Raw genomic sequence first — 27,749 nt, forward strand, 5'->3', positions numbered from 1 at the left:
GAGTACAGTACCTACATCATCTGCGGGGCACCAGCCCTGTTATCCGTCGAGCTAGCGATAAGCTAACTCAAGGCAACGAGGCAACCTTCCCAGCCTCACCTTTCCCACCTCAACGCTGACCTTCTTTTCCCATCATCAATAATCCCATCAACCCATCAACCCATCAGTCATACAGGATAACAGCACAACAGCCAATATGTCTCGCTACGGTGGTGGCGACACCACGAGGGTTGTCTATCGAGATGCTCGTGACGTCGAAGGCGGATCGACTGTGTCACGTTCAGCAGCAGCACCCCGCAGTAACAACGAAAGCTACACCACTCGCAAGGTCTATCGCGTGTCCAACCAAGATGAAGAGGAAGAACGTATCCCGGCCTTTCTGGCCCCTCGCGAGCGCACCTACGGAGAGACTCGTGTCGTCCGCCGAGAGAGAACTCCGGAGCCCGAGCCTATCGTTGAGCGTCGAGAGATTCGAATCAGAGAGAGAACTCCTGAACCTGAACCTGAACCTGTTGTTGAGCGTCGGGAGATCCGGATCGAACGAGAACGCGAACCTCAGCCTGAACCTCGACGCTACGAAACAGAATATCGATATGATCGAGAAATTGACCGAGTAGCACCTCGTCGCGACGATCTTGAAAGATACGTCAGGACTGTAGACTACTACCCACGTCAAGAGGCCCCCCAGCCTATCATCATTCGCCAAGAGCCGCAACAGATCATCATCCAAGAAGCACCGCGACCACCCGTTGTAGTGTCACCACCACCGCTACCAACAACCCAGGAAGAAAGCTATGATATCATCAAGCGCTCTGAGGTTCGCTCAGAGGTCGGACACCGCTCCGAAAGCCATCGCTCTGAAGTCGGAGAAGAGCGCCAGATTGCTCGACGGCCGAAGCCGCCGAAGCCAGAACCCGAAGAGGAAGAGGAAGATTACTATTATGAGCGCAGAACACGTCGAATCGATGGCCGCGATCGTGATGATGAAGAGTACGAATCGAGTCATCGTCGTCGTGACAGAGAAAGAGACGTCAGCCCTGGCGATTCGATCTCTCAGTATGGCCGTGATCGTCGAGGTGGCTACGACAGTGATTCTAGCTATGAGTACATTAAGAGAGAGACACGTGAGGAGTTCAGCGATGAAGAGCCTCGTCACCGACGGCATCTTGCTGAGGGTGCTGCAGTTGGTCTTGGAGCTGCTGAGCTACTGCGCCATCACCGTAAGAAGAAAGGGGAAGATGAAGGCGGCCGCGGTAGTCGTGTAGGCAGAGACGTTGGAGCCGCAGCCTTGGGTGCCATCGGTGCGGAGGCTGTGACACGAGCCCGAAGCCACTATCGAAGCAAGAGCCGCCGTGGATCTCGAGATCGCGGATCTCGGGACCGTGACCGTGACGGCGACCGTGAAGGACGGCGTAAGCACAAGCGCGATAAGTCTCGTGGCAAAGAACGAAGCCGGAGTGAATCAAACCATCGCGTCAGGAATCTCGCAGGTTTGGGTCTTGGAGCCGCTGCTGTTGCTGCTGCCGTTGGCTACGCAAACAGGAACGCAAAGAAGAGCGAAGGCCAAGATCGGCGTAGCCGCTCAAGGACTCGAAGGGATTCTGTCGGCGCTCTCCCTGCACCCGAGGAAGCGGATGATGCTCGAAATGCTTCTCACAGGAACAAGAAGATCGCCCAAGCTGGTCTGGCCGGCGCCGCCGTGGCTGGGCTTGTAGAAAGAGCTAGAAGCAAGTCTCGCGGGGGTGGGAAGAGGGATCGTTCCAAGAGTAGAATTCGCCAAGGTCTTCCAATTGCTGCTACTGCTCTAGGTTCCGCTGCTGTCGCAGGCTTGTATGAGAAACAGCAAGCTGGCAAAAAAGAGAAAGAAGCCCGACGTGAAGAACGTGCAGCCCGGAGGTCAGCAAGATCGAGATCCAGGTCACACGGTTATGACGCTTCGCGTGAAGCTCCGGTCGGAGATCCCGGCCTCATCGAGTATGGACAAGAACCGGTCTACAATCAAAATGGAGTGCCGGACTTCTACAATCGACCAGCAAGTCAGACAGGTTACTACAACAACACTGAAGACGCTATGGTTCCTGCTGCAACTGCAGGTGCAGCATATGGAGCTCAAGCTCAAAGAGACATGGACAGGGGCCAGAGGCAACGAAGCATTTCTTCTGGATCAGATGATGGTCGTCGAAGAAGAAGACACCGACGTCATAAGAGTGGGAGCCGTACTCCGAGCCGTAGCAGAGATGCAACCACAGCAGCTCTTGCGGCAGGAGCAGCAGGTTTGGCTGCTTCTGAACATGAGAAGAGAAAACAACGCAAGAGGGAAAAGAAGGAAGAACGTAGACGTGAGTATGGACTGGCCGCTTCAATAGCTAAATTGCTAACCATATTTCAGGTCAAGAAGCAGCTGAAAGGGCGTCGTATAGCCAAGATCCGTACGGCCAGCAATATCAGCCCAATAGTCCACCACCTGCTGGGTATCAAAATGAAGGACAACAGACTCCTTATTATCCTCCTCCACCCGGCCAAGAGTATCCTGGTGCTACCCCTGCCCCTGTTGGCCAGATTCAGCATGAATACAATTACCCACAACAACCAGGCTACACACCTCCAGTGCCCAACACCTATTCTCCAACTCCCGGAGCGGCTGGATATGCTCCGCAACCTAGGGAGCCCAGGAGGGCTGATGAGAATGTGAGTGCTGAAATGTTTCACAACACTGCCAACAACGATGTCCCTTTAAACCCCAACAACGATGCCCTTTCTTTACTCAGCAACGATGCCCCTTTCTATGATTCCAATGGTGCACCTTTTTACTATGAACCCAACAATTTCTCAGGGGAGGGTGGGTGACCATCATTATGCGCCTTACATACCAATCATCTACAACATTTCGCTGACAAAAAACTCTACAGGTGTAAATACGCCCCGCGCCCAGTCCCCGTCCCGCCCTAGTCTTCAACGCAGGGCATCTTCACAACCACCACCCACCACCAAAACTGTCCAATTCGCTCTTGACACTCCTCCTTCATCCCGTCCCAGTTCCCCAAAGCAAATCCGCCAGCGTCGTCAGCATGCCAGCTCCTCTAAGCACTCTCAACACGATGATTATGATAGCGAAGATGGCTCTTCTTCTCGCAAAGATAAATCTCGTGCCCGTCGTCGTCGTCACCGTCGCTCGTCTAGCGATGATCCGTCCAGATCTTCTTCTCCAGCTGAGTCGGACTCAACAGTCGAATTACCGGAGCGATTTGACGAGCGTGGTCGGCCTTTAGCTCAGCAAGACGATGATCCAGTGGCTCATATCGAGGAACTATTTGGCGGCAGGGGCTCCGTTGGCAGGTTATTACAGAATTTTGGATTAGGCGGCGGAAGTGATGATGGAGATAGGAACAGGGACAGGGATAGGCGGGGGCGGCGGAGACGATGATTTTCTATGAATGACGATCGAGCACGATCCTTTTCTTGTCTTTTCCTTTCCTTTCTTTTTTTCCGACGAGACGATATTGGAACAGGATTGGAGGTGACGATGGTTACGAACATGCATGCTTTTCTTAGACCAATCTATCGAAGCAAATGAAAACACTGAATCGCAACGACATGCAAATATCACCATCAAAAACCAAGTCATTCCTCCGCTCGCGATCTATAAGTCTACAACCGTCCAAACATCCATTCAGAGCAGCGATGATACGGACCTCCGAACTCAACCTGCCGGAAACCTCGCCTCCTTTCAGGCATCAGCAGTCTACTCACATTCGAGAGTACCAACCCAACGACAATCTCAAACTCCATGAATAACCACAACAGGAATAATCATAACCCGCCATTCCACACTACAATCCATCCTTGAACAAATAAAATAATCCGGTCTTCTACACATCCACCCCACCAACCTCATAATGATCCTCTCCCGCCTGTACTAGTATAGTACAGCACCCCAGCAAACACCGTCACCATCAACCATCTCCTTTCCCTACCCTTCCCCTTCCCCTCCCCCTCCCCCTTCCGCAACGATACCAATCAATCAACCCCCCTTGCCCCCCCCCCCCTCAGCGCCCCCATCATACCGCCGACCCCTGCCCATATATCCCAACCCAGTCATCCCCTCCCCCTCTCCCAGCAGAAACCCCGCCTCCAAATTCCCACCATCATCCGTCCCGATACAACTGCACTACAATCCGGCATCGATGAGCCCGGCCGGCGAATCGATAGCGAACCGGATACGTCCGTAAGTCGTACGGCACCGCAGCCGTTTGGGAGTACGATTCGAAAAGTGCGGGTGAAGTGGTCGCGGTTCGGGGGTCAGGAATCGCGATCCCTCGTGCTTGGATGCTGTTCGTGTTGATTGGTTGATTGATTGATTGATTGATGCATACTTGTCACTCACTGATGGGATCGATGTCGGCACCTTGTCGCGCACTGGTTGAGTCTTACATACTTGCAGGCGAGGTTGGATATCGTGGGCAGGTATCAGACGCTGTACGTTGAGATGGTGCGGGTGCGGCCGCTGTTGGAAGTTGAGTTGGTGAAGAGGGTGGTGGGTGGTGTTGGACCGAGTGTTTGTTGTTGGGATACGGGGTGGGAGGGGATTGGGATGTCAAGCAAAGGGGGTGATGGGAGCGTTGAAGTAGGAGAAGAATGTGGGAGAAGGGGACGTCGGATGAACAGTGGGAGGGTGTCATGTCAGGGTATAGTAATTCTTTGTACAAAGCATGTTGGGACTGCTATTATTGCAGCTGCAGCAACTCCTCATTGAGGACACCGAAGAGCTTCTCGATCTCCTTGCCCACGTCGGTGATTTCTTTTGAGAGTTGGCCGGTGACCAGTGCTAGAGTGGTGTCAGCACAGGGACACGCCCTTATTTCTGGATGCTACAATTGTCTTACCGTAAGCATATAGGAGCTCGAAATCTTGGTCTGTCACGCCAGCCGCATCTTTCTCCTCTTTGCGAAAGCGGAAGATCTTGGCAAGCAATCTGTCTCGCGCATTATCTGTGTTAGGCAGAGCCTCGTTCAAGGGATACTCAAGCTTCATTGACGATGCGAGCACTGCAGATGTATTAGCAGGCGTTTTAGTGATAACAGAGGCTTTTGGTTACCTTGAAGCAGATGGCTTATCCTCGTGCTTAAATATGTTCTTTCCCGGGCCGTATCCTCTAAAATCTGGGCTTCCGCTCCGGTCGCTTTGGGATTCTTCATGATCATGACATTCATCGCATGGAACGCATCTAGCATAGCACCAGTGCTCTTCAGGATCCGGGAATAGGCGGCATCAGGGAATGGTCCTCGAAGGTCAACTTCGGAAGCAGCCGAGCTTTTTAAGTTCTCGAGCCGCGACAGAAAGCGATGGAGCTCGAACTCCTCTCGAAGGTCCATGTAGGCATTCGGACTCTCTCCCTCCGTGAGCATCGCGAGCGGGTCGCGTTTCCAAACCAGACCCATGCGGAGCCATAAGATGCTGAGACCGTCTTTGAACTTCTCCCGGGCGCTAATGGGCCAGACAAGGCGCGTCACAATCAATCCCCAAAGACATCTGTACATAGGCGTTAGGAAACTTCAGATTCGGTCACATCGGAAGAATTACCCTGAAAGTACAGCGACGACCCGGTGAAGCGCAATCTCCGTGATAATAGGCCTGGCACCTCCTTCATCATCATCGCCGTCAACCTCCTGCGCTGACAAAGAGTAAGCGTAGAGAGCTGAAAGATTGTATGTCAGCATGATAAAGCGGCCCATAGGTCCTTTGCCTTGAGCAACAATGATATAGGCTGTCCAAAGTGCCATGAGCCAGCCGAAAAACGCCAGCAGGAATGCGTTTCCGCTTGAAGCGATCCAGGATATGATGGCGCAAACGGCTCCGATGCATGTGCCGAAGAATCGAGCGAAACCTGTTGTATTGGAAGCACCGATCGTCATTGCACACACCAGCATGTACGAAAGAAGCCCCCATTCACCACGCCAGTGCTGGTAGAATGGTCTACTTGCAGCTAGGAATGATGGCAGAGCATAAAGGGCCGCTCCAATGCCGACTTTGATGGCGAATTTGACATCGTCTCGTCGAAAAACACTCAGTGCCCTCCACAACCGGTAGCTACATTTTGGACCTTCCCGAGCAGACTGCACTTCAATAGCAGCTATTCTCTGGGCTGGATTGGGAAAGTCCCCAGGTATCTCACTCTCTTCGTTTTGCGCTATGAGGCTGTCTCGTTCTGTTGTGAGTTTTATCAGTCAGCTGAGAGCAATAGAAATTGGTGACTTAGGGCGTGAATGGAAAGAAGATGGATTGTATAGGGGTAGACTCAACGGAAGGTAATTTTGTAAAGGGAGGGAAGAGGAGGAGAAGAAAAAATGGCATGAAGCGGAGGGAAGACAATCGAGCAAAGTACAGATGAATAAGTAAATTGAAGCGGCAAACATGGAGTGGTGAGGGTAGAGAGTGATAACCCACGAAAATTCTACATACCAGGGTCGTCATGATGTCGCTTTGGCTTAATGTCGCCAATCTTGCGCCATACTTTGAGCCAGTTCCATGTCTTCCCATCCGGTCTCTCGTCTATCTCCAGCTTCAAGTCGTCCAAAATTTCTAGATATGCCCTCATCTCATTTGCGAAATCTAGAAGAGAAAAACTGAAATAGCCGCAACTCGCAGCGACCTCCTCGAAGTCCGCTTCCATCTCGACTGGACGTGGCTGGGTGAGCTCCTTCGTCTTGTAAAGCTGACCCAAGGCTTCCTCCCGCGAATCCGTATACAACTCGATTGCATTATCTAAGCTCGTCCTAAAATGAGCGTTGACAGCGATGCTACCATTGGGGGCATATGGAAGTTCATCCAGGAGTTTTCTCAATGTTACAGCAAGTGATTTCTGGAAATTCCAATCAGTAATGATTGTCCACCATCAGGGAATGACGCGCTTACAAGTGAAGGACCTAATTGGATGATGAACCGTGCAAAGATGTCGGATGGAGACGTAACGCTATGTACGCTTCCATCCTCTTGAAAGGCGTTAGGGGATAGACATTCTTCAGAGGATGCGTCTTCGGGTGTCTCATCAATCGCAGCCAGCACGCCGTGATCCTCCGAGGGAGACGTTTGGCCGCTCGAACTAGAGGTGAAATACCCAAACTTCGGTGTAGGCGCATAAATTGTACTCGCGGGGGTTACTGATCCTGACACACTAGGCTGTGCCATAAGAAGGAATTGTGTGGTCGCCGCACTGCGCAAACCACCAATGTTCTGTGCCAATCTCTGTATGCAGTTGACCAGCCTCGCCTCCAGCTGATACTCCTTCTCAGTGCCAAGAACGTAGTGTTCATATTTGGCTTCCTTTAGATTCTTGGTCAGTGAAGTAAACACTTTCTTGTATTTGTCCGAGGCATCTCGGAAGCTCTCCTGTTGAAGTTCTTCTTCTGACCCAGTAAGAAAACCTCGGGTGATCATGGCAAGCAAGTCTCCAAAGGAGTCCGTCACTTGAATAAGATCTCCTCTCAGTTCCTCCCTTGCAGATACCGGCCAGATGATGAAGGATACAGCTGTTGTGGCAAAGACTCCCATTAGTATCATTATCATCACTTGTATCACTTTCTCGCCCGAGAATTCGGCAGCTTGGACCGCGCCTTCCTTGGTCAGAACGGTGATTATGGCAAGAGATGTCAGAGAGCATGAGATGTTGACTAGAGGGTGCCCAAGTCGCTGTTTGATCCATCCAACAAAACCCAGCCCACCACCACAGAACACAATTAGGACAACGATATGGCCGAGAACAAGCATATCCAGCGTTCTCTCAAACAGTATCGAAACACCCATGCTGGAGAAAGAGATGAAAACGGCATAGACAAAAGCTAGTACTGCGCATATCATAGCTTCAATCATGCTACCCTTGGACCTGGCAGGGTGGAAGTAGACCGTGATCGTGGCGACCATATGCTTTCCATCTTGCTTTCCCAGGATCCCAGCGATGAAAGGCACGAAAGTTGCCATACTCCCTATCAGGTACGCAACACTGCACTTAAAGACGCCGCGGCCGGTCTTTGAATTTGCAAATCCCCATGCCTGCTTCATTCTATATGTTGTAGCGTTCGATAACCTTGAGAACATTCCCGATTGTAGATCATGATGCTTTCGCCTCTGGGGTACCTGACACTGCCCGTCTGCTGATCCATTGACGTCGGCACCTCCAAGACGTGGTGCTGGTCCGAAGGTTACATTTCTCTTGACACGTCGACCGGTCTTAGGGAGGATAAGGGTAGCTTGACGCAGTTGTCGCTATCAAGGTGTCAGCAGACCTTGTGTTTAGCGCAACCGAATAACTTACCTTTGGTCGAAACGACTGACGATGTATCGGAGAAACATTTCCTCCATTCATGTTAGAGGTCATCTTGGTCTCTGCATGTTGGGGGACCGCCAACAGACCCCGCAACGGATCATTGGGGTCCTAGAGATATGTTCTTCATCAGCGACAACAGACTTGATTTAGGTTATGTGGATTGTTCTTCCCGAGAAGTTCCTAATTGCTGCGTGGCCGCGTCTGTCTCGCTTGCAGCGCTAATCAAGCCCAAACGAGGCTAGCGGAACCAGGCAAAGCAAGTGGAGAACTGCTTCCAAAGACCGCCAGTCCGAGCATTTAGAACGTCCAGTATGGCTTCCCAGATCTTGCCTCGCTTTTCAAGATGTGTCACACATCCTTCACGACTGCCCAAGCGATCCCAACGTCGGTTCTTAACCACCACACCGCGAGTGGCAAGCGAAGCTCTCCAAGTTGTCAGTGCTTCTTCCGTCCATTGCGCGCTGTATAGCTCTGCTCAGATGTGTTGACGGAGTCCCTAGCACCGTGACAGCCCAGAAAACAATCCTTCTATACCTTTTAAGTTCAATGCTATCAATCAAAAGTTGATCGCCGAAATCTTGAAACGCTATCCCCCACAATACAAGAAAGCAGCTGTCATGCCTCTACTTGACCTGGGCCAGCGCCAGCATGGCTTCACAAGCATAAGCGTTATGAATGAGGTGGCCAAACTGCTGGAGATGCCTCCCATGCGAGTCTACGAAGTGGCGACCTTCTACACAATGTATAACCGGGATCCAGTGGGCAGGTTTCACGTCCAAGCTTGCACAACGACTCCGTGCCAATTAGGCGGCTGTGGTTCTGACAAGATAATGGCTGCGATCGAAGACCATCTTGGCATTCACCCTGGCCAAACGACCGAAGACCGCATGTTTACGTTCTCCGAAGTCGAATGCCTGGGCGCTTGCGTCAACGCCCCCATGGTCCAGATCAATGACGACTACTACGAAGACTTGACTCCCGAATCGATGGTCACCCTTCTCAAAGCATTGCAAGCAACTGCACACGCCACAGGGGCAGCTGGCGGGACGGCAGGAATAGGAGGCGAGAGCGAGACGGGTATGGGACAAAGGAAAGGAGAGGGGAGAGATCAAGACGGCAAGAGTGGGGAAGTGGACGGTCAGGCTGCGAGGGGATATGCGGCGAAAGGGGTCAAGCTGCCGAGTCCAGGACCTATGAGTGGAAGGAAGACCTGCGAGCCGTTTGCTGGTTTGACGTCGCTCAAGGAGGAACCCTGGGGCAATGAGAAGTTGAGGACCGATGGAGCTTTGTAGAAAATTGCAGGGATTTATGTACAGGGCGTTGGTATTGTGACTTTAGTGCGAAAGGATCTTCCGTGTTCTGGAGGCGCGCTGCCAGAATGGCATTTGTAGAAGAATGAGCCTACTGGATCCTGACAGCGTCAACATGAAATACGAGCTTTATTGTTTACGCAATCTTTCACATAGACTGCTTCACATATCGATAGTCCGATCCTTTTGGCTTGACACCCATAAATGCGTAAGCTTTAGAAGCGCCAATACCAAGGCAACCACTTTTTGTGGCAGCTTGTCTGCTGGTGCCCCGTGAGAAGAAGGATACTCATTGACGCCAAATATCCATGTTCTAACGCCACATGTCCGTCGTTTGCCTCATAGGCAGATTCGTAGTCGTCATCTCTAGTCCATCCTCCATCCGGACTCCCTCCCTGTGGTGAATCGATTCCCAGACCTTGATGTCCGCGTAAGTCTCGTCAAATTGGGGGTACTTAATGTGCCACATCATACGATGCTCGTTCTCCCACTTGATGTCATCGTTGGCGTGACGCATGACACTACTGCCGAATTTAGGAATGATAGAGGTCCCCTCCACCCCAACATTGAGACTCACTGCCCGGAGACGAGGCGAGCAAAGTTGAGTTGCAAGTCTACACGAGGCTCAAGGAGTTACATAGATCCGCTGCAGAATGGGCTGTAGATACTGAGCTCTTCAAGCGCCTGAAAATGCTGGAAGCTTCGCTGGCTTGCCAAGTCCTATTGTGGGAAATTAGCTACGGTGGATGAGTTTCTCTTTGTTTAGGCCTACTTACATCGCCAAAGTGAAGACCTAATGTTAGTGTTCGAAGGCGTGGGCACATCTCACAGAGATTTTCGATGTCCCTGGCGGTAGTAGCTCGCTGTCGCCGAATGAGGCGGGATGGCGGCCTGCGAACAGCGTCGGAGTAGTGCAGTTTCAGTACTTCCAGTGTCTCGCCATGCCAGCTAATACTGCGCGCCAGATAGAGCAGCGGCAGTATGATCGCACCTTTCAATGCCAGCTTCTTCAAGCCTTTGAAATGCAGAAGAAAAGCTTCGAAGACTGCGGGCCAACCGCGCGTCGGTAGATTCAAAAGGCCGGGGTACATCCAGTGTGTGTCAAGGACTTCCAAGCGAAGTTCGGCGCTTCTCATCAACGTCGCCAGAAAGTCGGGGAGGTTCAACCGCGGGCCAGGTGTTGAGGTGAGTTCTCGGAGAGCGTGAATCTGGATTCTATGCTCCAAGTCGTCAAGGCGTCCCAGGCCAACAGCGTATGCGTGCAGTACCAGGACCTTTATCGGTGGAATAAGCTTGCCTGGGGTGAAACTGAAAGCCCCTGGGGTGCGAACATAGCCACCCATAGCCGCATCGCTCGGGTACTGGATCCAGACGCTCAATAGCACCAAATTTGGTGCGTTGAGGATAGCCATTTGACAGGACTGGAAGTTCGGGTTCCCATGGCTGATCCTAGGATTGCATTCAACCAGCAAGCTCAAGCGGCTCAGCTTCCAATTCATGCCCAGTGCACTAGAAGGGAGCTTCTTTTCGAGAGCTCCCGCTAAGTGATAGTGTATCCCTACATCCAGAATATTTGAACGGTTTTTGAGTAATTTCCGGAGTGATTCTCGGATTTGGAGGCTGCACTGCCATCTACATGTCTTTTGTTAGATACCCTGCCCACAGCAAAAGCGGCGTGCTCACCTGAAGGTGCGGAGCTTTTGGAGATTCCGCGCGAGATGCTCGAACGTTCAGAAGGTAAAGTGTCAGTGACATGGGGACAAGGAGAAACGGTTGAGAAATATTTTGCGGTCACAGCCGTGATGCCGGATGCGAAGCTTGTGATTTGATGTGACTTGTTTATGTTCAATCGGATACGCTGATAGAGCCATGGATTCGCAGCATCTTGAAGGAGTCGGTTCGACAAGCACATAGCCAGGATGGTGCCCATACTTCCGGTGGCATAGACCTATATAGGAGCATTAGTATGGGGTCCACGTGTTCATTTCTTGTAGCAGTATCCTACTTCACCCGCAATTTGATGCCACAATTCCAGAGGCAAGGAATCCATTGTTATCGATCCGCGCAGGCTTTATCCTGGACTACGCCAGCTATTGAAAGTGCCGAGGCCCCAGAAACCTTGAGGAGAAAACAATAGATAGAATAAACACCACGTCAAGGTGGTTCGTGCGATGCAATGTTGTGCTTCCAGTTGTGTGATTCACTGTGTGCTAGTTCACGAGGTGAGATTAAAAACCTATTATTCCGTAATCGGTATGACCACACCACAGGGATACAGACATTTCCGGGAACGCTTCTTGACACCTGCATTCATCAAGCCAGTAGGGACACCATGGTGGAAACTAGGTGCTTAGGTGGTAGGAGACCCATTTGGAAAAGATCTGATCTTAACGAAAACAGCATCGCAGCCAGTGTTTTTCTAGCTCGTTGACTCTTGCTGTCCTGTCTTTCTTCAACCTAATTTCCATGGTCCAAAGCGTTCCTTCAGGTATTTGAACTATGTTTTCAAGAAAGTAATCCCCATATACCGCTTCTTTCTTCCGGTGGACCATAGATGTACCCTTGGCCATTGAAGTGTTGGTTAGGATAATTTTCCACGAACTTGATCAGAGTCAATTTCCACTGGGACGATGGAAGGCAACATTAGAACAGGGTGGTGAAAGAAGTCTACATGTTTATTCATATAAGACAGAATAGATGCAGCAAGACGTTCTGCAAGAAAGACATGAGATTTTTGATTACATGCTCATGTCCACTAGTGTTGTACCAACTCGTGATTCTTGTCTTGAAAGGTGTCTTTTAATATACAAGACACACAGTAAGAAGAGGAATATAGATGTGAGAAAACACTCACTGTAAAAATCATAGAGTAGCGAAGAAAGAATTTACTAGGAAGCATTTACTAGGAAGATATAATTTTTCGAAGAATACACTTCTAGGTCAACGTCCGCAACTCCGCATAATAAAGTAAATACGGTGATCGTCTGCACGGCAGCTGCCGGCGCTTATAGTCGCCCCAGCCGCCTCCCCAGCTTTGTGAATGATACACTTTATCCACACCATTGGCAAGCAATCACTCACAAGTACAGGCATCGCCTAGATCAAGCACTTTGCCACTCCGGAGTTTTCATATGGTATCTAGACTTATACCTAACTGATGGGGCGCCAGCGCCCATAGAACAACCAGGCGCGTGCCCCTGGCTAAACACCAGCCAACACCATGCCGGACATCGATCCAGCTGCGCTAAGCCGCTCGGACTCAATATCTGCAGCCTTTCCAGGCGCCCTATCCCTCAAACAACCGAATGGTATCTCAGCGCTGCCTTCCCAGAAGGCAATCAAAACAGTCAGCGCCGCGCAGCGCATCGATCTAGAGCCATATTACACTAGCCTGAAAGCTGCTATTGGGGAGAATTTTGCGAAGTACAAGGAAGCCATCTGTCTTTTCATACTCGGTCAGTCTTCTTCTATGGGTTGTGACTGCGAGATTGACAGCGTAAGTCCATTGACTGACTGAGATCGTGCTTCCATAGGCCATCTCAACCAAAACGAGCTCTCCTTCCAAATAGACCACTATGTGACTGCGGACCCAAATACCGAACATTTACACAACCAATTGATAGCAGGCATATTTGCCAATGTTGGTCGCGACCTTCCCGAACCTGGCGTTGCACCATGGGTCTCAGCGAACGACAAGCCAACGGTGCTTGCCAAGCCTGTGTCTGGAGATGCAGCGGAGCAGAGACTGAAGATGGAGATTATGCGCTTGCCGGCGCGGGATCGGCGGAGACTGAAAGAGGTGCCCGATGTGAGTAGCTTGATCCCGCTAAAGACATCCAGCAGCTCCTTCGTCGACGTGAGGCAGTCATGGAAGTTCGATTAGATAAGGACAGCCGCTAATGCTGGTTTTTACTTCATCAGGGCGAAACGTACGACAATGTCTCCCATTCGGTGGTCACCTCAATGAACGACTACCATGCTGCAAAGATGATCAGGCTTCCAGACAGTGTTTCCGCGAGCGCAGGTGGACTCAATAAGACAAGTAAGAAGAACTCGATCTTGCGTGTCTTCCGTTCCATTTCCGCTTGTCCTGCTCGCTAATTACCCGGAAATATAGACTGGGACCTTGAAATCCGCAAACGCTACTCCCAGCCCCTCGCCAGTGAAACCGGCGAGTTTCCCGACGTGGAAACAATCCACAACCGCATGGTCCCTATCTGCTACGAACAATCGCTACCTAATGGGCCATCTGCCGCCTGCGCCGAATTTATGGCGACTGCTACAGAACAGTACATAAAATCTGTCGTCGGCTCGGTGTTAGCCAAAACGCGAAGCAACCTTGCAGGCGCGGCTGGTTCAATATCCATAACCACGCACCGCTACCGGCAACAGCTTGATAGAGAAGAAGAGATGCTATCCAAAGGGGAAACATCGAGAGGCATGGTGACCAATCTCTTGCCGGCAGAGGCCAAAGAAGCGGCAGCCAGGAGACCGCTGGGAATGGATGATTTCCGAATCGCATTGGAAGTTGGTGGAGCTTGTGGTATTGGTCAGATGCCGACGATTGTGCAGAACATAATGGGCGGCTGGCCAGAAGGGGTCCTGGAAGGATGGGGCAGACATCCTGACGAGGACGTGGAAATACAAGATGTGGAGATGGAGCGAAGCGGTGCCCGGGTGAACGGAGTCTCGACTAACAGTGTCCATGTAAACGGGAACGTGCCCGCGGATCATGAGAATTATGGCTGGGAAGGCGGCTCGGCAAAGGATCGAGAAGGTCTCTTTTCGCTGTTGGACGAGTGCTTGGCAATCGGGCAATGATCTCTGGTGATCTTGTGGATTCTTTCATGACTTGATGCATGCCATGCGTACGTGCATGGGGAGTTGGCAGCATATGGCTCTGGATATTGGCGAGGGCAAAAATGGCGTTTGGTGATATGGAAAGATACCCACTTTGCATTAATGGAAGGCTTACATCAGGGTGGCATGCGTGGTGTTGTTTAAGCAATCGTTCTCCTTCTATCAAGTGTATGATATCGCTACAAGGGCACTCGACCGCCTCATGTCAATAGTTGTGAGCACGACAAATATTCAATTCATCGAAATACCTTACACCAAGAAAAGCTTTTCCGCTTTCCAAGGCTCCTTTTGAAGCAGCCCAAACCGTCTATGACATGTTTTTTTCTCAGTTGACGCCCAACATCGACGTGAAAACAGAACCTTCAGCTCTCAGACTGCGACTTCCTCTGACAACCTGCCGGGAGGACGTGGTAAGATGCCACAGCGGAGGGGCGTCGGTCCCATGCTTGATCGTACGGTTGAAGCCTCGAGGGTCGCAGGGATGGTAATGCAATTCCTAGCTGTCGTCGCCCTCGGATGCTTCTTGAGCTGGAAAATTCGGGGCTCAGGCTTTGAGAATATGGCTAAATTGGACTTTACTTACGCTTTGAAAGGGGCGAGAAGACTTGCTCAAGGGCGTAGAATTGATCATCGGTGCAAGGAAATGCAGATTTTTTGGTTCTTGATATCGAATTGGGTTCATTATGCTATGTGCAGACACTGTATCATTTTCCCTTCTCCCATAACGCCTTGCTAAATCGTAGAGATACTACATCGGGCCTCGTCTATTTCATATCCTCAACATCAGCTGAAATGAATCCCTTCCTTGTTAAACGCCCACAGCAATCGGAGAAAGTCACTCTCATCGCACATCCTCGCTCTCTTATCCGCAAGCTCCGTCTCGTCCTCCAAAATCTTCCTCACCTTTTCTCGGACTAATTCAGCGACTTTACCCTTCCTCTTCCTCGTTCCCCCAGACTTGGCGTTTAATATCTTGGCCTTCTCATCTAGCTCGTCTTGGAAAAAGGAGGGTGTATCCGCGTCATCTACATCCATGATACCTCCCCACTCTTCTTCTTCTTCCTCTTCTTCATCACCTGCTCCTGGCTCTTCATCTTTTACCGCTTGCACCTCGGCAGCAATTTCCATTCCCACTTCAGCACCGTTGACGTCGGATGGCCCATCTTCAACGGAGACATTGTTCTGCGCGCACCAGGTTCGGTAGTTGGCTTCGAGCATCTCCATAACGGTAGTCGTACCAAGAAACCCCGCTCTCAGCGTCCGGTTCTTCCTCACGAAACAAACCCTCAGTAGCCCATCCCATTCGTCCCAGCTGACATCCGGTCTTGGTCTCTTCGGCACCAGTCTTACCACGCTACTCTCCACCGCTGGTGGAGGACGGAAATTGTTGCGGCCCTGGCGACGTTAGCATAGCGCCTCCTGCGCTGAACAGTTCGTAGCAGTAATACATACGATTTTCATGATGTGTGTTACTGTGGCCCACATTTGCGTATTGACTGAGAGTCGCGAATAGAGAGTGGAGCCAGGCCTAGCAAAAAGTCGTTGCGCAAATTCGAGTTGAAAGGTTAGGATGCAGGTACGAGGGGCGGGAGAGAGTGCAAGGAGTTTGAAAGTTAAGGGGGAGGAGATCTGGGATAATTAAGTTGGCTAATTGTTTGAATAGCGAGGTGGAAAAAGAGGGCGTACTTGATATGGTGTATTGCTTATGCAGACATCGAAGTACTAGGAACGCTCCATGGTCAGCAATTTCTTTCTGGGGTAGGAATCTCGTGACTGCTCTCACGAAAGGTTCATAAACAGGTCTCGCAAAACAGAGAGAGGGGGCTCTTACAGGTAAATCGGTTTTTACAACGTCACCGAGCAAGACCTCCAATCGCTTCTGCTCAGGTTTGCCTTGTCTTTTAGTTAACCCAAATTATGAAATCTTAGAGAACCACTTGGACCCAGACAAAACTCACCTTGCACGCGTTTTGTGACTTCGGCTGCCATCCTGGGATCCAATTCGACGGCAATGACTTTCTTTGCTTTCTCAAGTATCTTGACCGTCAAGTTACCCGTCCCAGGGCCCACTTCGAGGACGATCTTCTAGCCGTCAGCATTGACTTCATCGCCCAATCTGGGAGAAGTTGGCGGCTGACATCGCTCTGTTTAAGGTCGGCTTTGTCGACTAGAAAAAAATTATGGAGTCAGTATCCCCTCTCTAGAACAGAAATTCGAGCCTGAGAGATGACGATCCGAAAACACATACCTATTGCCTGTGCCACACCAGGATTCTTGAAATAGCATGTCAGAGAACCTGGCCTTTTCGATACTTGAACGAAGGCATACCTTAAGCACATGTTGACCGATATTCTGAATTACGATTTCGCAGTCAGCATTACGCAATCGAGAGGTTATATCAAGCCTTGGCACATGCTTGGATAGCGGTAGCTTGCGAGCCGTTCCCCAAGACTCGTCTCAAGACTCCAGATTTGAACGTACTGTTTTCATCTTGAAGATATGGTTCGCCGCAGAGCCATGACTGTACGGGCTGCTGCCATGGGCTGCGCCGTTGCGCTTTTTGCCAGCAGCTTTGGGCATCTCCACTTCCCAAGTTAGAAGAAGCTGACTACTCGAGAGACGAAATGCGGACCAAACGTGAGAAAATCCTTGAAAAGTAGGACGCTCCCGAAAAGAAGATTTCTGGATGTTTGAGGCTTGACAGTCAAGCCCAGCGGCAAGACACTAATTTAGAGTAAAACGGCTCTCAAACACACAGCTCACGAGTACATGGGATTCAGATGGCATAAAGGGGATGATTAAGATGACAATCATGCGATATCAGATCAGACCGACCGGTGGAAGTAAGGATTTTTGAATTTGTAGTGGTTCACCTTATCGATAAGGCGGGAATCTTTTATTACTTGTATCTTAGCGCTGTCGATCGACAACCTTATTTAAGCCTCATGCTCGTTCTTTGCCTGCCAGCCTGCGATTTCCATTGGGGGCTGCGTGACTCAATTCTGAGCCCAGCGACAGCTGCAGGTGTACTTGACAAGACCGGCAGCGCACTCTATTCCACGAAACTATGTCTGGACGCAAGGACTTCTTGAGTCAGCCTGCGCCTGAAAATTATGTCGCTGGGTTGGGACGTGGTGCCACCGGATTCACAACACGATCCGACCTAGGCCCAGCGAGGGAGGGCCCAAGTGAAGATCAGATCAAAGAAGCTCTAGCGAAACGCGCTGCACAGCTTGGAGCAGCCCCGCCGACAGCATACGGTGCTACAGAAAAAAAGGAAGAGGACGACGATGATGACCGGTTTCAGGATCCAGAGAACGAGACCGGTTTGTTTGCAAATGGGCAATTCGATCGTGATGACGACGAGGCAGATCGAATATATCAAGATATCGACGAACGTATGGAGAAGAGAAGAAAATCAAGAAGGTTAGTTCTCCTCTTTTCTTGCTCCTGCATAGGACCTTTCCCCATATGTTGTACACATGGTTTATCATTATTCCCTTTGTTTGAACAGATTACCGACTTGAACACGTCCGCCATATCTAGGGAAGCACGCGAAGCCCAGGAGCGAGCAGACTACGAAGCCAACAATCCGAAGATCCAACAGCAATTCGCAGATCTCAAGCGGAGCCTTGCTAGTGTGTCAGAAGAAGACTGGGCAAACCTACCGGAAGCTGGAGACTTGACTAGGAAAAACAAGAGAACCAAGACTGAGGCCCGCAATAGATTTTACGCAGTGCCGGATAGTGTCATTGCTGGAGCAAGAGATTCCACTCAAATGGACACCAGCGTGGTAGACGATGGCTCTACTAATGGAGCAGGTGGAGATGCCATGGATGGGACTATGACCAATTTTGCGGACATCGGAGCTGCAAGAGATAAGGTGTTGCAGGTTCGGCTGGACCAAGCAGCCCAATCAGGAGGTGCAGACTCCACATCAGGCATTGCCACGAACATCGATCCCAAGGGCTACCTAACGAGCCTTTCAAAATCCGAACTCAAGGCTGGTGAGGTGGAGGTTGGAGATATAAACCGTGTGCGAGCCTTACTAGAGTCTGTCATCAAGACCAACTCACGGCATGCCCCAGGCTACCTGGCGCTGAGTCGGCTGGAGGAACTCGCTGGAAAAATAGTTGCAGCAAGGAACGTCATAGCCAAGGGTTGCGAGATTTGTGGTTCACAGAGCGAGGATATTTGGCTTGAAGCCATTCGCCTGTCGAGCGGAGGGGACAACCACAATGGCAAGGTCATTGCAGCCAATGCGTTGAAGGCACAGCCACAATCTACAAGGCTTTGGATCCAGGCCATGGAGTTGGAGAACACGATTCCGGGGAAGAAGCGTGTAATGCGCAAAGCTGCGGACTTTCTCTCAAAGAGTGTGGTCATTTGGAAGGAGATGATCAAGCTTGAAGACAGCGAACAAGATGCTAAACTGCTATTAGCTAAAGCTACAGAGGAAATACCGCTCTCCGTAGAGCTCTGGCTGGCGTACGCTCGGCTTGTTGCGCAAACCGAAACACCGGAGAATGCCCAGAAGGTCCTGAACAAAGCTCGATTGGCCAACCCATCCTCGCATTTGGTCTGGATAGCGGCTTCGCGGTTGGCAGAAGAAACTGGTAAAGGAAATCCAGAACAGATTATCCGTAGGGCCATTCAGTCATTGGCTCGTGAGAATGCCATGTTGAAGCGCGAGGAATGGGTACAGGAGGCGGAGAAATGCGAGACTGAGGGTGCGATCAAGACAGCAGCGTGCCTCATAAGGGAGACCCTGGGCTACGGCCTGGACGATGATGACGATGACCGCAAAAACATCTGGATGGAGGATGCACAAGGGTCTATCAGTCGAGACAGATACGAGACCGCAAGAGCCATCTACGCCTACGCGTTACGGGTTTACTTCACTTCCAGAAAACTTTGGCGAGCCGCTGTCGACCTCGAAAAAGCTCACGGAACACCAGAAGCTCTCTTTCAGCTTATGGAAAAGTCAGTCGAGGCCGTGCCCAATGACGAAGACCTTTGGATGATGTACGCCCGGGAAAAATGGCGGACCAATGAGCTTGATGAAGCACGTAAGATTCTTGGCCGAGCTTTCAACCAGAATCCCGAGTCCGAATCCATATATCTTTCCGCCTTCCAACTCGAAGCGGACAACCATCAAATATCGGCCGCGCGGGAACTACTCCGCACCGCTCGCCAAGAAGCCAGTACGGACAGAGTGTGGTACAAGAGTGTTGCTTTCGAGCGTCAACAGGGCGATAACGAAGCAGCGCTTGATCTATGCCAGCAAGCTTTGAATACATTCCCAAGTTGCTGGAAATTACATGCCTTGAAAGGACAAATATACACATCGAAAGGTCAAATACCGCAAGCGCGAGAAGCGTACAACGTCGGAACACGGGCATGCCCCGCAGCTGTACCACTCTTCATCCTCCTCAGCCGCCTCGAAGAAGCAAGCGGTGTAGTCGTCAAAGCCCGAAGCGTACTCGAACGGGGCCTAATGTCCTCGCCCAAGAGCGTCGAGCTCCGACTCGAAGCCATCCGCGTCGAACGCCGAGCGGGCAACATACCCCAAGCCAAGGTCCTAATGGCCAAAGCGCTGCAAGCCCTCCCGAGTAGCGGCCTCCTCTGGTCCGAATCAATCTGGCACCTTGAACCGCGCACGCAACGTAAACCCCGCAGTCTCGAAGCCATCAAGAAATGCGACAACGACCCCACACTCTTCGTGACCGTCGCCCGCGTCTTCTGGAATGAACGTAAGTTAGACAAAGCGGCAAATTGGTTCGAGAAGGCGATTGTGCTGGATGCGGACTTGGGAGATACGTGGGCTTGGTACGTCAAGTTTTTGATGCAGCATGGGACGGAGGAGAAGAGGAGGGAGGTGGTGGAGAAGTGTGTGGCGAATGAGCCGAGGCATGGGGAAGTGTGGCAGAGGGTGAGGAAGGAACCGGCGAACAAGGCGTTGGGGACGGAGGAGGTGTTGAAGAGGGTGGTGCGTTTGTTGGATGAGGAGGAGAAGGGAAGGGGTGGTTAGATCTACGACAGGCAAGCTAGCCCAGCAGAGAAATCCGTAGTCTAATCATACGATTCTGGACACGTTTCGGAAACGAAGTATCGTCCACCACTGCAGTTGCTTCAGTACTCTCTAACAATAAACAATTAAAAATCTTCCTCGGTGGTGCCGCTGTTGACGATACTGTACGGATCCTCACCACCTCGACCGTCACCTTTTCCTTCGCGCACCTTATCTGCCTATGCCATGCTCAGATGTCAGAGGCCTCGGACCGTGCTGTCGTGCTCCGTCCAGATGCTAAAGAATACGGAAGGGCGCTTCGTAAACGCAATGCCTGGTCCTTGGCAACTCTGAATAACCGTAAGAATGCGAGTATCAGACTTCTATCTATCTATCTATCTAAACTACCATTCGTCGATGGAATGGCCTTGGTCTAGGGAAGTTGGCAGTGAAGAAGTATGAGACTGCATTCCTCGCCTGTCATCATTATCACATGCGAGTTTCGTATTTTACAATGGGCATCAAGATATTATTTGAAAAGAATTGATTGATTGATTGAATGATTGATCCTGCACCTAATCTAATGTACACGATGGAAGTGCATCAACAGCACTTCCCAATAACGATTTTCCGATAATTCGTTCCTTCTTCCCCCTCCAACGCCAATTGGGATCGCACGTAAATCTCCTGCGGCAAGAAGTGAAGTCGAAGGGATGCAGCTTGAAGGGAAGCCAATCAGCACTCCCGCCCATAAAGCCCCCCGTTCAGCCATTCCTATTGTAAGGATGGAACCCCCTGTGTCCCCCCCTCCCCCCATGCCCACCCCTATAGTTCGCCCCGGGCTTGCCCGCATTCTTTGGGCCCGTCGGTGCATTCGCAGGCGCACTCGGGGCTCCGGCCGGCGGTCCTGCACTGCCTCTGTTCCCACCCCTACCTCCACCCCCACCACCTCTTCCACCCGGCTGCGGGACATCATCGTACATACCCTCCCAAGACGTAGGGCCACCTTGCTGGTATGATTGCATCTGCTGCGCTTCCTGTGCGGCGCGGCGCGCTTGCTGCTGTTCGTACTTCTGCTGCTCGAAGGCGAGTTGGTCTTGCGCGTTGTAGCCTGGTGTGCCACGTCTAGGTCCTCCTCCTCCGGGGCCAAAGCCAGGGCCAGGACTAGCGCCCATAGGACCACCGCCTCCGTTGAAGTTGCCTCCTCCTCCTCCTCCTCCTCCTCCGCCTTGCTGGGCTTGAAGTTGGGCTTGTTGCATTTGCATCTGCTGCATTTGTTGCATTTGTTGCAGCATGGCTGGGTTCATGCCTTGCATGCCGCCTTGCGCGCCTGGACTTTGCGGGAGTGGGGATTGGGAGCCTTGTTGTCGGCCCATCTGAGCTTGTTGCATCTGTTGCAGGGCTTTCATTTGCTGCATTTGTTGCATTTGCTGCATCATAGCTGGATTCATGGCGCCCATACCTCCCATGCCTCCGTTTTGCATGACGGCGGCGGAAGCCATTTGTTGCTGCATGGTGGTGAAGTACTGTTGCATCTTTTGCCAGTACTGCGCCATCATTTGGGGCGTCATGCCGCCCATCATATTCTGTCCACCTTGCTGATTCTGGGTGCCTTGATTTTGGTTAGAATTGTTGTCGAAGCCACGGTCATTGTCTCGGAAGTCTTTGCCTCCACGGCCACCACCGCGTCCACCACGTCGGCCTGGGGGTTCTTCTTCTTCGCGCATGTTGCCTCGAGGTTGCGCTTTCTTGACTTCGATGGGCTTGCCGAGGATTTGGAGATCGCCTGCTAGAGTGGCGTCGACGGCGGCTTCGCTGTCGAAAGTGACGAAGCCGAAACCTCGAGGACGGCCAGTGTCCTTGTCCATCATGAGAGTGGCATCAACGACCCGTCCGAACTGGGCGAAGTAATCCTTGAAGACGTGTTCATTTGCGTCCTGGCTGACGCCTCCAACAAAGATCTTGCTGGTGCGTTCTTGTTCATCACGAGGAATAGCCCGCTTGGGGTCGATCTTGGAAGACAGTGAGCTTTTGGTTCTGGAATGGGGGGAAAGGAGCCTTATGGGGGTTTTGGTGGAAATAGATATATCGGGTCTTACAATCTTGCCATCCAAGTAGTGTTCCTTTACCATCACTACATTGACGGTCTTGGGGTCCTTGAAGGTGAGGAAGCCAAATCCACGTGACCGGCCACTGGCGCCATCGCGCATAACGGTGCATTCTTGCACTTCGCCGAAGGTTGAGAAGTATTCCTTCAAAGATTCTAAGGCAGTGGTGGTCAATGAGAAGGGGTTCCAAAGACATAGGATTGTTAGGGCTGAATGTACGTACGGTCGGTAGTTTCCCAATTCAATCCACCAATGAACATTTTTCTACATGACAGACGCAAAGATTAGCAGCGAACATCAACGCAAAAGTAAACATGCAAACAGTAGATACGAGAAATCGAAAGGCAGAACCGGCATGATAGATAAGAAATTAAAGTGAGCCTAAGCCGGTGTCCAGGTTTCCAGAATGTAGTCCAGCCGGAGTCGATGATTATTTGTCGTAGCAGCCCTCAGAAGTGGGTTGAAACGTTCTGGGAGACCTTCTTCAGAGTTGGAGTGTGTCATTTGATGTGAGTATGCGTATGCGTATGCGTGCCAGGAGATGGTGAACCCTTTGTCATCAAGCAGCACACTTTCGGTTTTTGACATAGAGGTGGGAATGATGACAGGCAGCATGCCGTGCACCACTGAGTACACGGACGGATCAATGTACACGTGGATGATTCGTCTTTTGCTATAGAGTCGTATGCTAGGTACCGGTACGCGGCCACTATACTTCGCTGAAGCTAGGCATGGCAAGACATGGGGTCTGCATCCTAGCCTGCTCTATGAAGATAGTATCGACAATAAGCTATGTAGCAGCAGTAGTGGTACTATTATGAGGTCACGAGGTAGTCCGGGTGTCGCGCAGTGGGCATACTGATCCACTTGTCCCGCTCTATCTGCCCAATTCATAAAGAACTCCTCTTGGCGGTTAGGTAGAGCCACATATTCTCCAAGACGCAGGCCATCAGTTTCTGAACCATACTACTCATGCTGCAGACCGTCCAAGCAATGCTTCAGATACTGCCCCGACCCCTAGCCTTCCACCATTTTCCAACCATCAACAAAAGACTCAACAGACCGTGGAGGCAAAAGCCCTCGTTCGATCATGTAGGAGCTTTGGTCTTGGAGGTCTAGCCACGGCCTTGACCGATGACGTCTTCCTCGCTTGTTCTCCTTGCTCGACTTTATTCCCTGGGAGGTCTGTCCACGGGGGGATACGGCATCTTATGGCTGGCAGTCTCACGATGATTTGTATTCAAGACTCATAACATTTGCAACCGCGGGAAGCACGGACACAAAGTCAAAGGCAAAGGCATACTGCCTAAACGCAAGTTGAAAAGCAGTAAAAAAAGCTGAAAGTAGAATATGATCCTGGAACTTACCCATCCTCTTTGATACCAATCGGTGCTGGCTCCTGCTCCATCGCTGCATCATTGTACTGGTGTGCGTTTCCTCCGTTTGCCTGCCCGGCGTTCCATGATGGCCCGGTATCGCCATTGTGGCCGTTTCCATACATTGGCTCATCCTTTATAGGTGCGCTTCCTGATTCTTCATCTTTCGGCTCTGGATTCGCGTCGCTCGTGAATGCACCAGTATCGCTTGGAGCTGAAGCTTGTATGGGTTCACGCTGGATGTCTTGTACCAAGGCTTCGGGCTTTGCTGCTGCATCATCTGCGTCGTAGCTATGAAAAAGATGTCAGTATTCTGACATAGTGGCACATCTATCGGGTGGGCCCAAGTGTTAGCGCAACATTGTGATGGTTTGACTCACAGATCTGCGAAGAGATCCTCGTCGAGCTCCTCAGGCTCGGTCATGTTAAAAGTTAGTGGAAGTGTAGATCTTTTGTTTGGTGATAGCAGGAAGCCCCTGAGGTAGCCTGTCTCAGATGCGGAGCTTGTAGTCCCCAAAACAACCAGCAGTCTTACGGTGGTTCCGGCAATGACGAGCAGTGATGAGAATAAAGGACAAAGGGTCACTCAAACCTGAAAGTGAGAGAGAGAATAAGTTATGCGTTGAAGGCACGATGCATAAGGAAGAAAGAGAAGTATGACACGTATGAGAGATACGGGTTTTGAGAGTTGATGGGGGAAAGAAGTGAGGTCGGAGCTGGAAGACAAGTTGGTAATGACTTTGGCCCGCGGCTAGTCCCACAGCCGCTAGCCGCTTTTAGACCCCTTGTGTCATCTTCACTTAGAGAGCCATTCGCAGGACAGAGCTGTCCTGCGTGCCGCATCGGGTTTGGGCTTGATACACTCCTTATCAGTTATTGCTGGACTTATAACATACAGTATGGGTTCCAGAAAACCCCCTAACCAGGTATGTGTCCACCCCAAGGGTGCTCCATTGTGAGACCTTGCCTGACGAAGCATGCAATGTTGCAGGAAATGGTTCAGGTCGGTTCGTACTCTACTTTTACGTCTCGGAGATTTTGAGTCCTCTCGTATGTACCGCGGCAGTGTGTGCTAAGTCATATACCGGCCAGTAGATTCTAGCGAGTATGTACTCCATGGGCGTTACAACATCAGCACAGGCGCCAGCTGACCATCTTCAGCAAAAGCACCTCTCCCTTTTGGCGTAACAGACCAAGCAATCCTAGGAATGTATCCTCAAAGGCTGCGGACCCCGATATGGTCGTTGGTGCATCATATTCGCATACGGATATTCTGAAGTTTGATTCCTTGTGAGCTGCATTTTGCAAACATTCCAGCCTTGTACTGACACTTGTGGAGATCCCTAACGCCTTCGAATTCGAGACCCCACACACCTCCGTCTCTGTCCAGGGGCAACACTCGTAATACGTCGACTCCGCCTCCAAGATCCAACTCTGCTCTTTCTTCGCCCCCAAAACGACCCACTTATCCTCAACTCCTGTCACAGACCAACAGTGACTGGAGCGCGGGTCATGAGAACTATGACGAAGATGAAGATGATGTTGAACGCTACTTCTACAATGACAATGCAGACGAGGATGAATTTGGATTGCCAAGTATATCGAGTATGCGGAGAGAAGCAAAGAAAAGGATACCCAATAAGAAGACCAATGATCCTGGCGGAGGCTCTGGCAAGGGTAGCAATGGCATGAACTCGATGCTGACACCTGAGCGGCTACCTGGACGAGCAAGAGCAAACAGCTCGGACATTGCTGAAGAACGAGGGGCTCCTATCTATCCTACAGCAAAGCAAAACGAAGGAAAGATATTGAGGCCCCAATACAAAGACATCCTACGCGGTTCGTCTTCCTTGATCGTGAATTTAGGGAAGTACTGAATTCTTGTCCACAGATCCTGCAAACTCTCTCCACCTGATCAATCACCCTCCGCTTCCTCAAAATGCAACTCCCAAAGAAGCGGGAGCCCACTCTACCCGAATATCTCGTATCAACAAGTTCAAGCGGATCCTTCAAGCAAGCTCCATCCCACTCTCCGATCTTCGAGACTCGTCTTGGTCTGGCATACCCGAAGAGGTGCGCGCCATGTCATGGCAGCTTCTTCTCGGTTACCTTCCAACAAGCAGTGAACGGCGTGTTGCAACCCTTGAGCGCAAGCGAAAGGCCTACCTGGACGGCGTGCGGCAGGCTTTCGAACGAGGTGGTAGCGCCCCCAATGCATCCAATGGGCGGACTTCTACGACTAGTCAAGCGCGGATTCGCGGTCTCGACGAAGCGTTGTGGCATCAAATCTCAATAGACGTACCCCGAACAAGCCCTCATCTACAACTCTACAGCTACGAAGCAACCCAGCGCTCTCTCGAACGCATCCTCTACGTCTGGGCAATCCGCCATCCAGCCAGCGGCTACGTGCAAGGGATCAATGACCTCGTCACACCCTTCTGGCAGGTCTTTCTTGGCAGCTACATTACTGACAATAATGTTGAAAGCGGCATGGATCCCGGGCAGCTTCCGAAGCCGGTCTTAGACGCCGTGGAGGCGGATTCTTTCTGGTGCCTTACGAAATTGCTCGACGGTATACAAGATAACTACATATACGCTCAGCCAGGGATCGTGCGGCAGGTCAACGCACTTCGCGACTTGACCACACGCATTGATGCAGGCCTAGCGAAGCACCTTGAGAGCGAGGGCGTGGAATTCATGCAGTTTAGCTTTCGATGGATGAACTGTCTACTAATGCGCGAGGTGTCTGTGAGAAACACTATCCGAATGTGGGACACCTATATGGCTGAAGAGCAAGGATTTTCGGATTTCCATCTATATGTATGTGCGGCTTTTTTGGTGAAATGGTCTGAGCAGCTTGTGAAGATGGATTTCCAGGTTCGTTGAGTTGCTCTCCAGAGCATGGTCTGTTCAGAATCGAAGCTGACAGGCATGATAGGAGACCATGATGTTCTTGCAAGCTTTGCCGACCCGAGACTGGACCGAGAAAGATATCGAGTTGCTGCTCAGCGAGGCGTTTATATGGCAGAGCTTATTCCGAGGCTCGAGTGCCCATTTGAGAAATTCGAGTGGCGTCACATAGATACTAGATTTAGTGTAGGGAGGACGCGACTTAGCATGGTAATACCCGTTGCACTTGTCCCGAATTCAAACATACTGTCCTTTTTGCAAACGGCCAAATTGCGGGGTGTGCAGGTCGCCTGGTCTTGGAAATATGTACTTTTGGCAAGGTGCTAAGAACGGTTGGCCTCCGAAACGGTATAATTCTCAAAATCTCAACAAGCACAGCATCAACAGAGAGGACTGTATGCTTGTTCTGTGTTCCTCCTGGAGCAGTTCTGACCATAAACGACATTGTGTTCCGGGCTGAGGACCAATGTTGACGGGAAAGTAAGAGGGTTCCAGCTCCTCAGACTGCTACTTTGACACCCTGCCTTACTTCTAGGATACGAAGATTTAGCACGTGCAAGAAGAAGCTTTACAATTCTTGGCATTGAGAAGATGGCACCCCCCATTTGGTGCCTGTTGCGCTCTATCTCAATTGAAGAAGATGATATGAAAGAGAAGCTGGAATGCGCAATTTGTCTTTAGCCAAATCCAAAGCAAGCATGGCATTTCGATGATGCACATGGACTGGGAAGTGCAAAGAGACGAGCGCTACTGCAACATGTTTTTGTTGGTAAGTCACTCGCATGACTCTCTCTTTAGCCTTGATGTACGTTTATTAACTCGCGAATCTTTCGTCGAGAATCCGAGGGATAATTC

General features: G+C 51.0%; 9 protein-coding genes across 9 annotated transcripts; 5 read left to right on the top strand and 4 right to left on the bottom strand.

The window, feature by feature from the left end:
• Positions 1-196: 196 nt before the first annotated feature.
• Positions 197-3,424, top strand: HO133_008133 (uncharacterized protein; the record flags this gene model as incomplete). The annotated part of the gene is made up of 3 exons (XM_037299001.1): positions 197-2,339; positions 2,390-2,839; positions 2,910-3,424. The coding sequence occupies 3 exons, from the start codon at positions 197-199 to the stop codon at positions 3,422-3,424; spliced, it is 3,108 nt and encodes a 1,035-aa protein (XP_037156337.1).
• Positions 3,425-4,724: 1,300 nt separating this feature from the next.
• HO133_008134 (uncharacterized protein) lies at positions 4,725-8,371 on the bottom strand (the record flags this gene model as incomplete). The annotated part of the gene is made up of 7 exons (XM_037299002.1): positions 4,725-4,825; positions 4,884-5,045; positions 5,096-5,529; positions 5,581-6,205; positions 6,460-6,859; positions 6,913-8,259; positions 8,309-8,371. The coding sequence occupies 7 exons, from the start codon at positions 8,369-8,371 to the stop codon at positions 4,725-4,727; spliced, it is 3,132 nt and encodes a 1,043-aa protein (XP_037156338.1).
• A 260-nt stretch (positions 8,372-8,631) lies between these two features.
• Positions 8,632-9,612, top strand: HO133_008135 (uncharacterized protein; the record flags this gene model as incomplete). The annotated part of the gene is made up of 2 exons (XM_037299003.1): positions 8,632-8,754; positions 8,821-9,612. The coding sequence occupies 2 exons, from the start codon at positions 8,632-8,634 to the stop codon at positions 9,610-9,612; spliced, it is 915 nt and encodes a 304-aa protein (XP_037156339.1).
• Positions 9,613-9,943: 331 nt separating this feature from the next.
• Positions 9,944-11,042, bottom strand: HO133_008136 (uncharacterized protein; the record flags this gene model as incomplete). Its single annotated transcript, XM_037299004.1, has 2 exons — positions 9,944-10,183; positions 10,407-11,042. The coding sequence occupies 2 exons, from the start codon at positions 11,040-11,042 to the stop codon at positions 9,944-9,946; spliced, it is 876 nt and encodes a 291-aa protein (XP_037156340.1).
• A 1,808-nt stretch (positions 11,043-12,850) lies between these two features.
• HO133_008137 (uncharacterized protein) lies at positions 12,851-14,451 on the top strand (the record flags this gene model as incomplete). The annotated part of the gene is made up of 4 exons (XM_037299005.1): positions 12,851-13,085; positions 13,164-13,438; positions 13,552-13,672; positions 13,748-14,451. 4 exons carry the CDS (start codon positions 12,851-12,853, stop codon positions 14,449-14,451), a joined length of 1,335 nt encoding a protein of 444 aa, XP_037156341.1.
• An 822-nt stretch (positions 14,452-15,273) lies between these two features.
• Positions 15,274-17,070, bottom strand: HO133_008138 (uncharacterized protein; the record flags this gene model as incomplete). The annotated part of the gene is made up of 9 exons (XM_037299006.1): positions 15,274-15,885; positions 15,943-16,119; positions 16,177-16,212; positions 16,322-16,383; positions 16,449-16,572; positions 16,629-16,657; positions 16,739-16,763; positions 16,819-16,842; positions 16,972-17,070. 9 exons carry the CDS (start codon positions 17,068-17,070, stop codon positions 15,274-15,276), a joined length of 1,188 nt encoding a protein of 395 aa, XP_037156342.1.
• A 487-nt stretch (positions 17,071-17,557) lies between these two features.
• Positions 17,558-20,521, top strand: HO133_008139 (uncharacterized protein; the record flags this gene model as incomplete). The annotated part of the gene is made up of 2 exons (XM_037299007.1): positions 17,558-17,916; positions 18,037-20,521. The coding sequence occupies 2 exons, from the start codon at positions 17,558-17,560 to the stop codon at positions 20,519-20,521; spliced, it is 2,844 nt and encodes a 947-aa protein (XP_037156343.1).
• A 743-nt stretch (positions 20,522-21,264) lies between these two features.
• HO133_008140 (uncharacterized protein) lies at positions 21,265-24,408 on the bottom strand (the record flags this gene model as incomplete). Its single annotated transcript, XM_037299008.1, has 5 exons — positions 21,265-22,512; positions 22,600-22,763; positions 22,832-22,872; positions 23,976-24,275; positions 24,365-24,408. The coding sequence occupies 5 exons, from the start codon at positions 24,406-24,408 to the stop codon at positions 21,265-21,267; spliced, it is 1,797 nt and encodes a 598-aa protein (XP_037156344.1).
• A 475-nt stretch (positions 24,409-24,883) lies between these two features.
• On the top strand, positions 24,884-27,066 carry HO133_008141 (uncharacterized protein; the record flags this gene model as incomplete). Its single annotated transcript, XM_037299009.1, has 7 exons — positions 24,884-24,910; positions 24,976-24,991; positions 25,080-25,089; positions 25,146-25,274; positions 25,324-25,823; positions 25,876-26,861; positions 26,923-27,066. 7 exons carry the CDS (start codon positions 24,884-24,886, stop codon positions 27,064-27,066), a joined length of 1,812 nt encoding a protein of 603 aa, XP_037156345.1.
• Positions 27,067-27,749: the final 683 nt, after the last annotated feature.

This window comes from Letharia lupina, assembly GCF_014066315.1.
Source record: "Letharia lupina isolate WasteWater1 chromosome Unknown contig_4, whole genome shotgun sequence".
NCBI classification, from domain to species: Eukaryota; Fungi; Ascomycota; class Lecanoromycetes; order Lecanorales; family Parmeliaceae; genus Letharia; species Letharia lupina.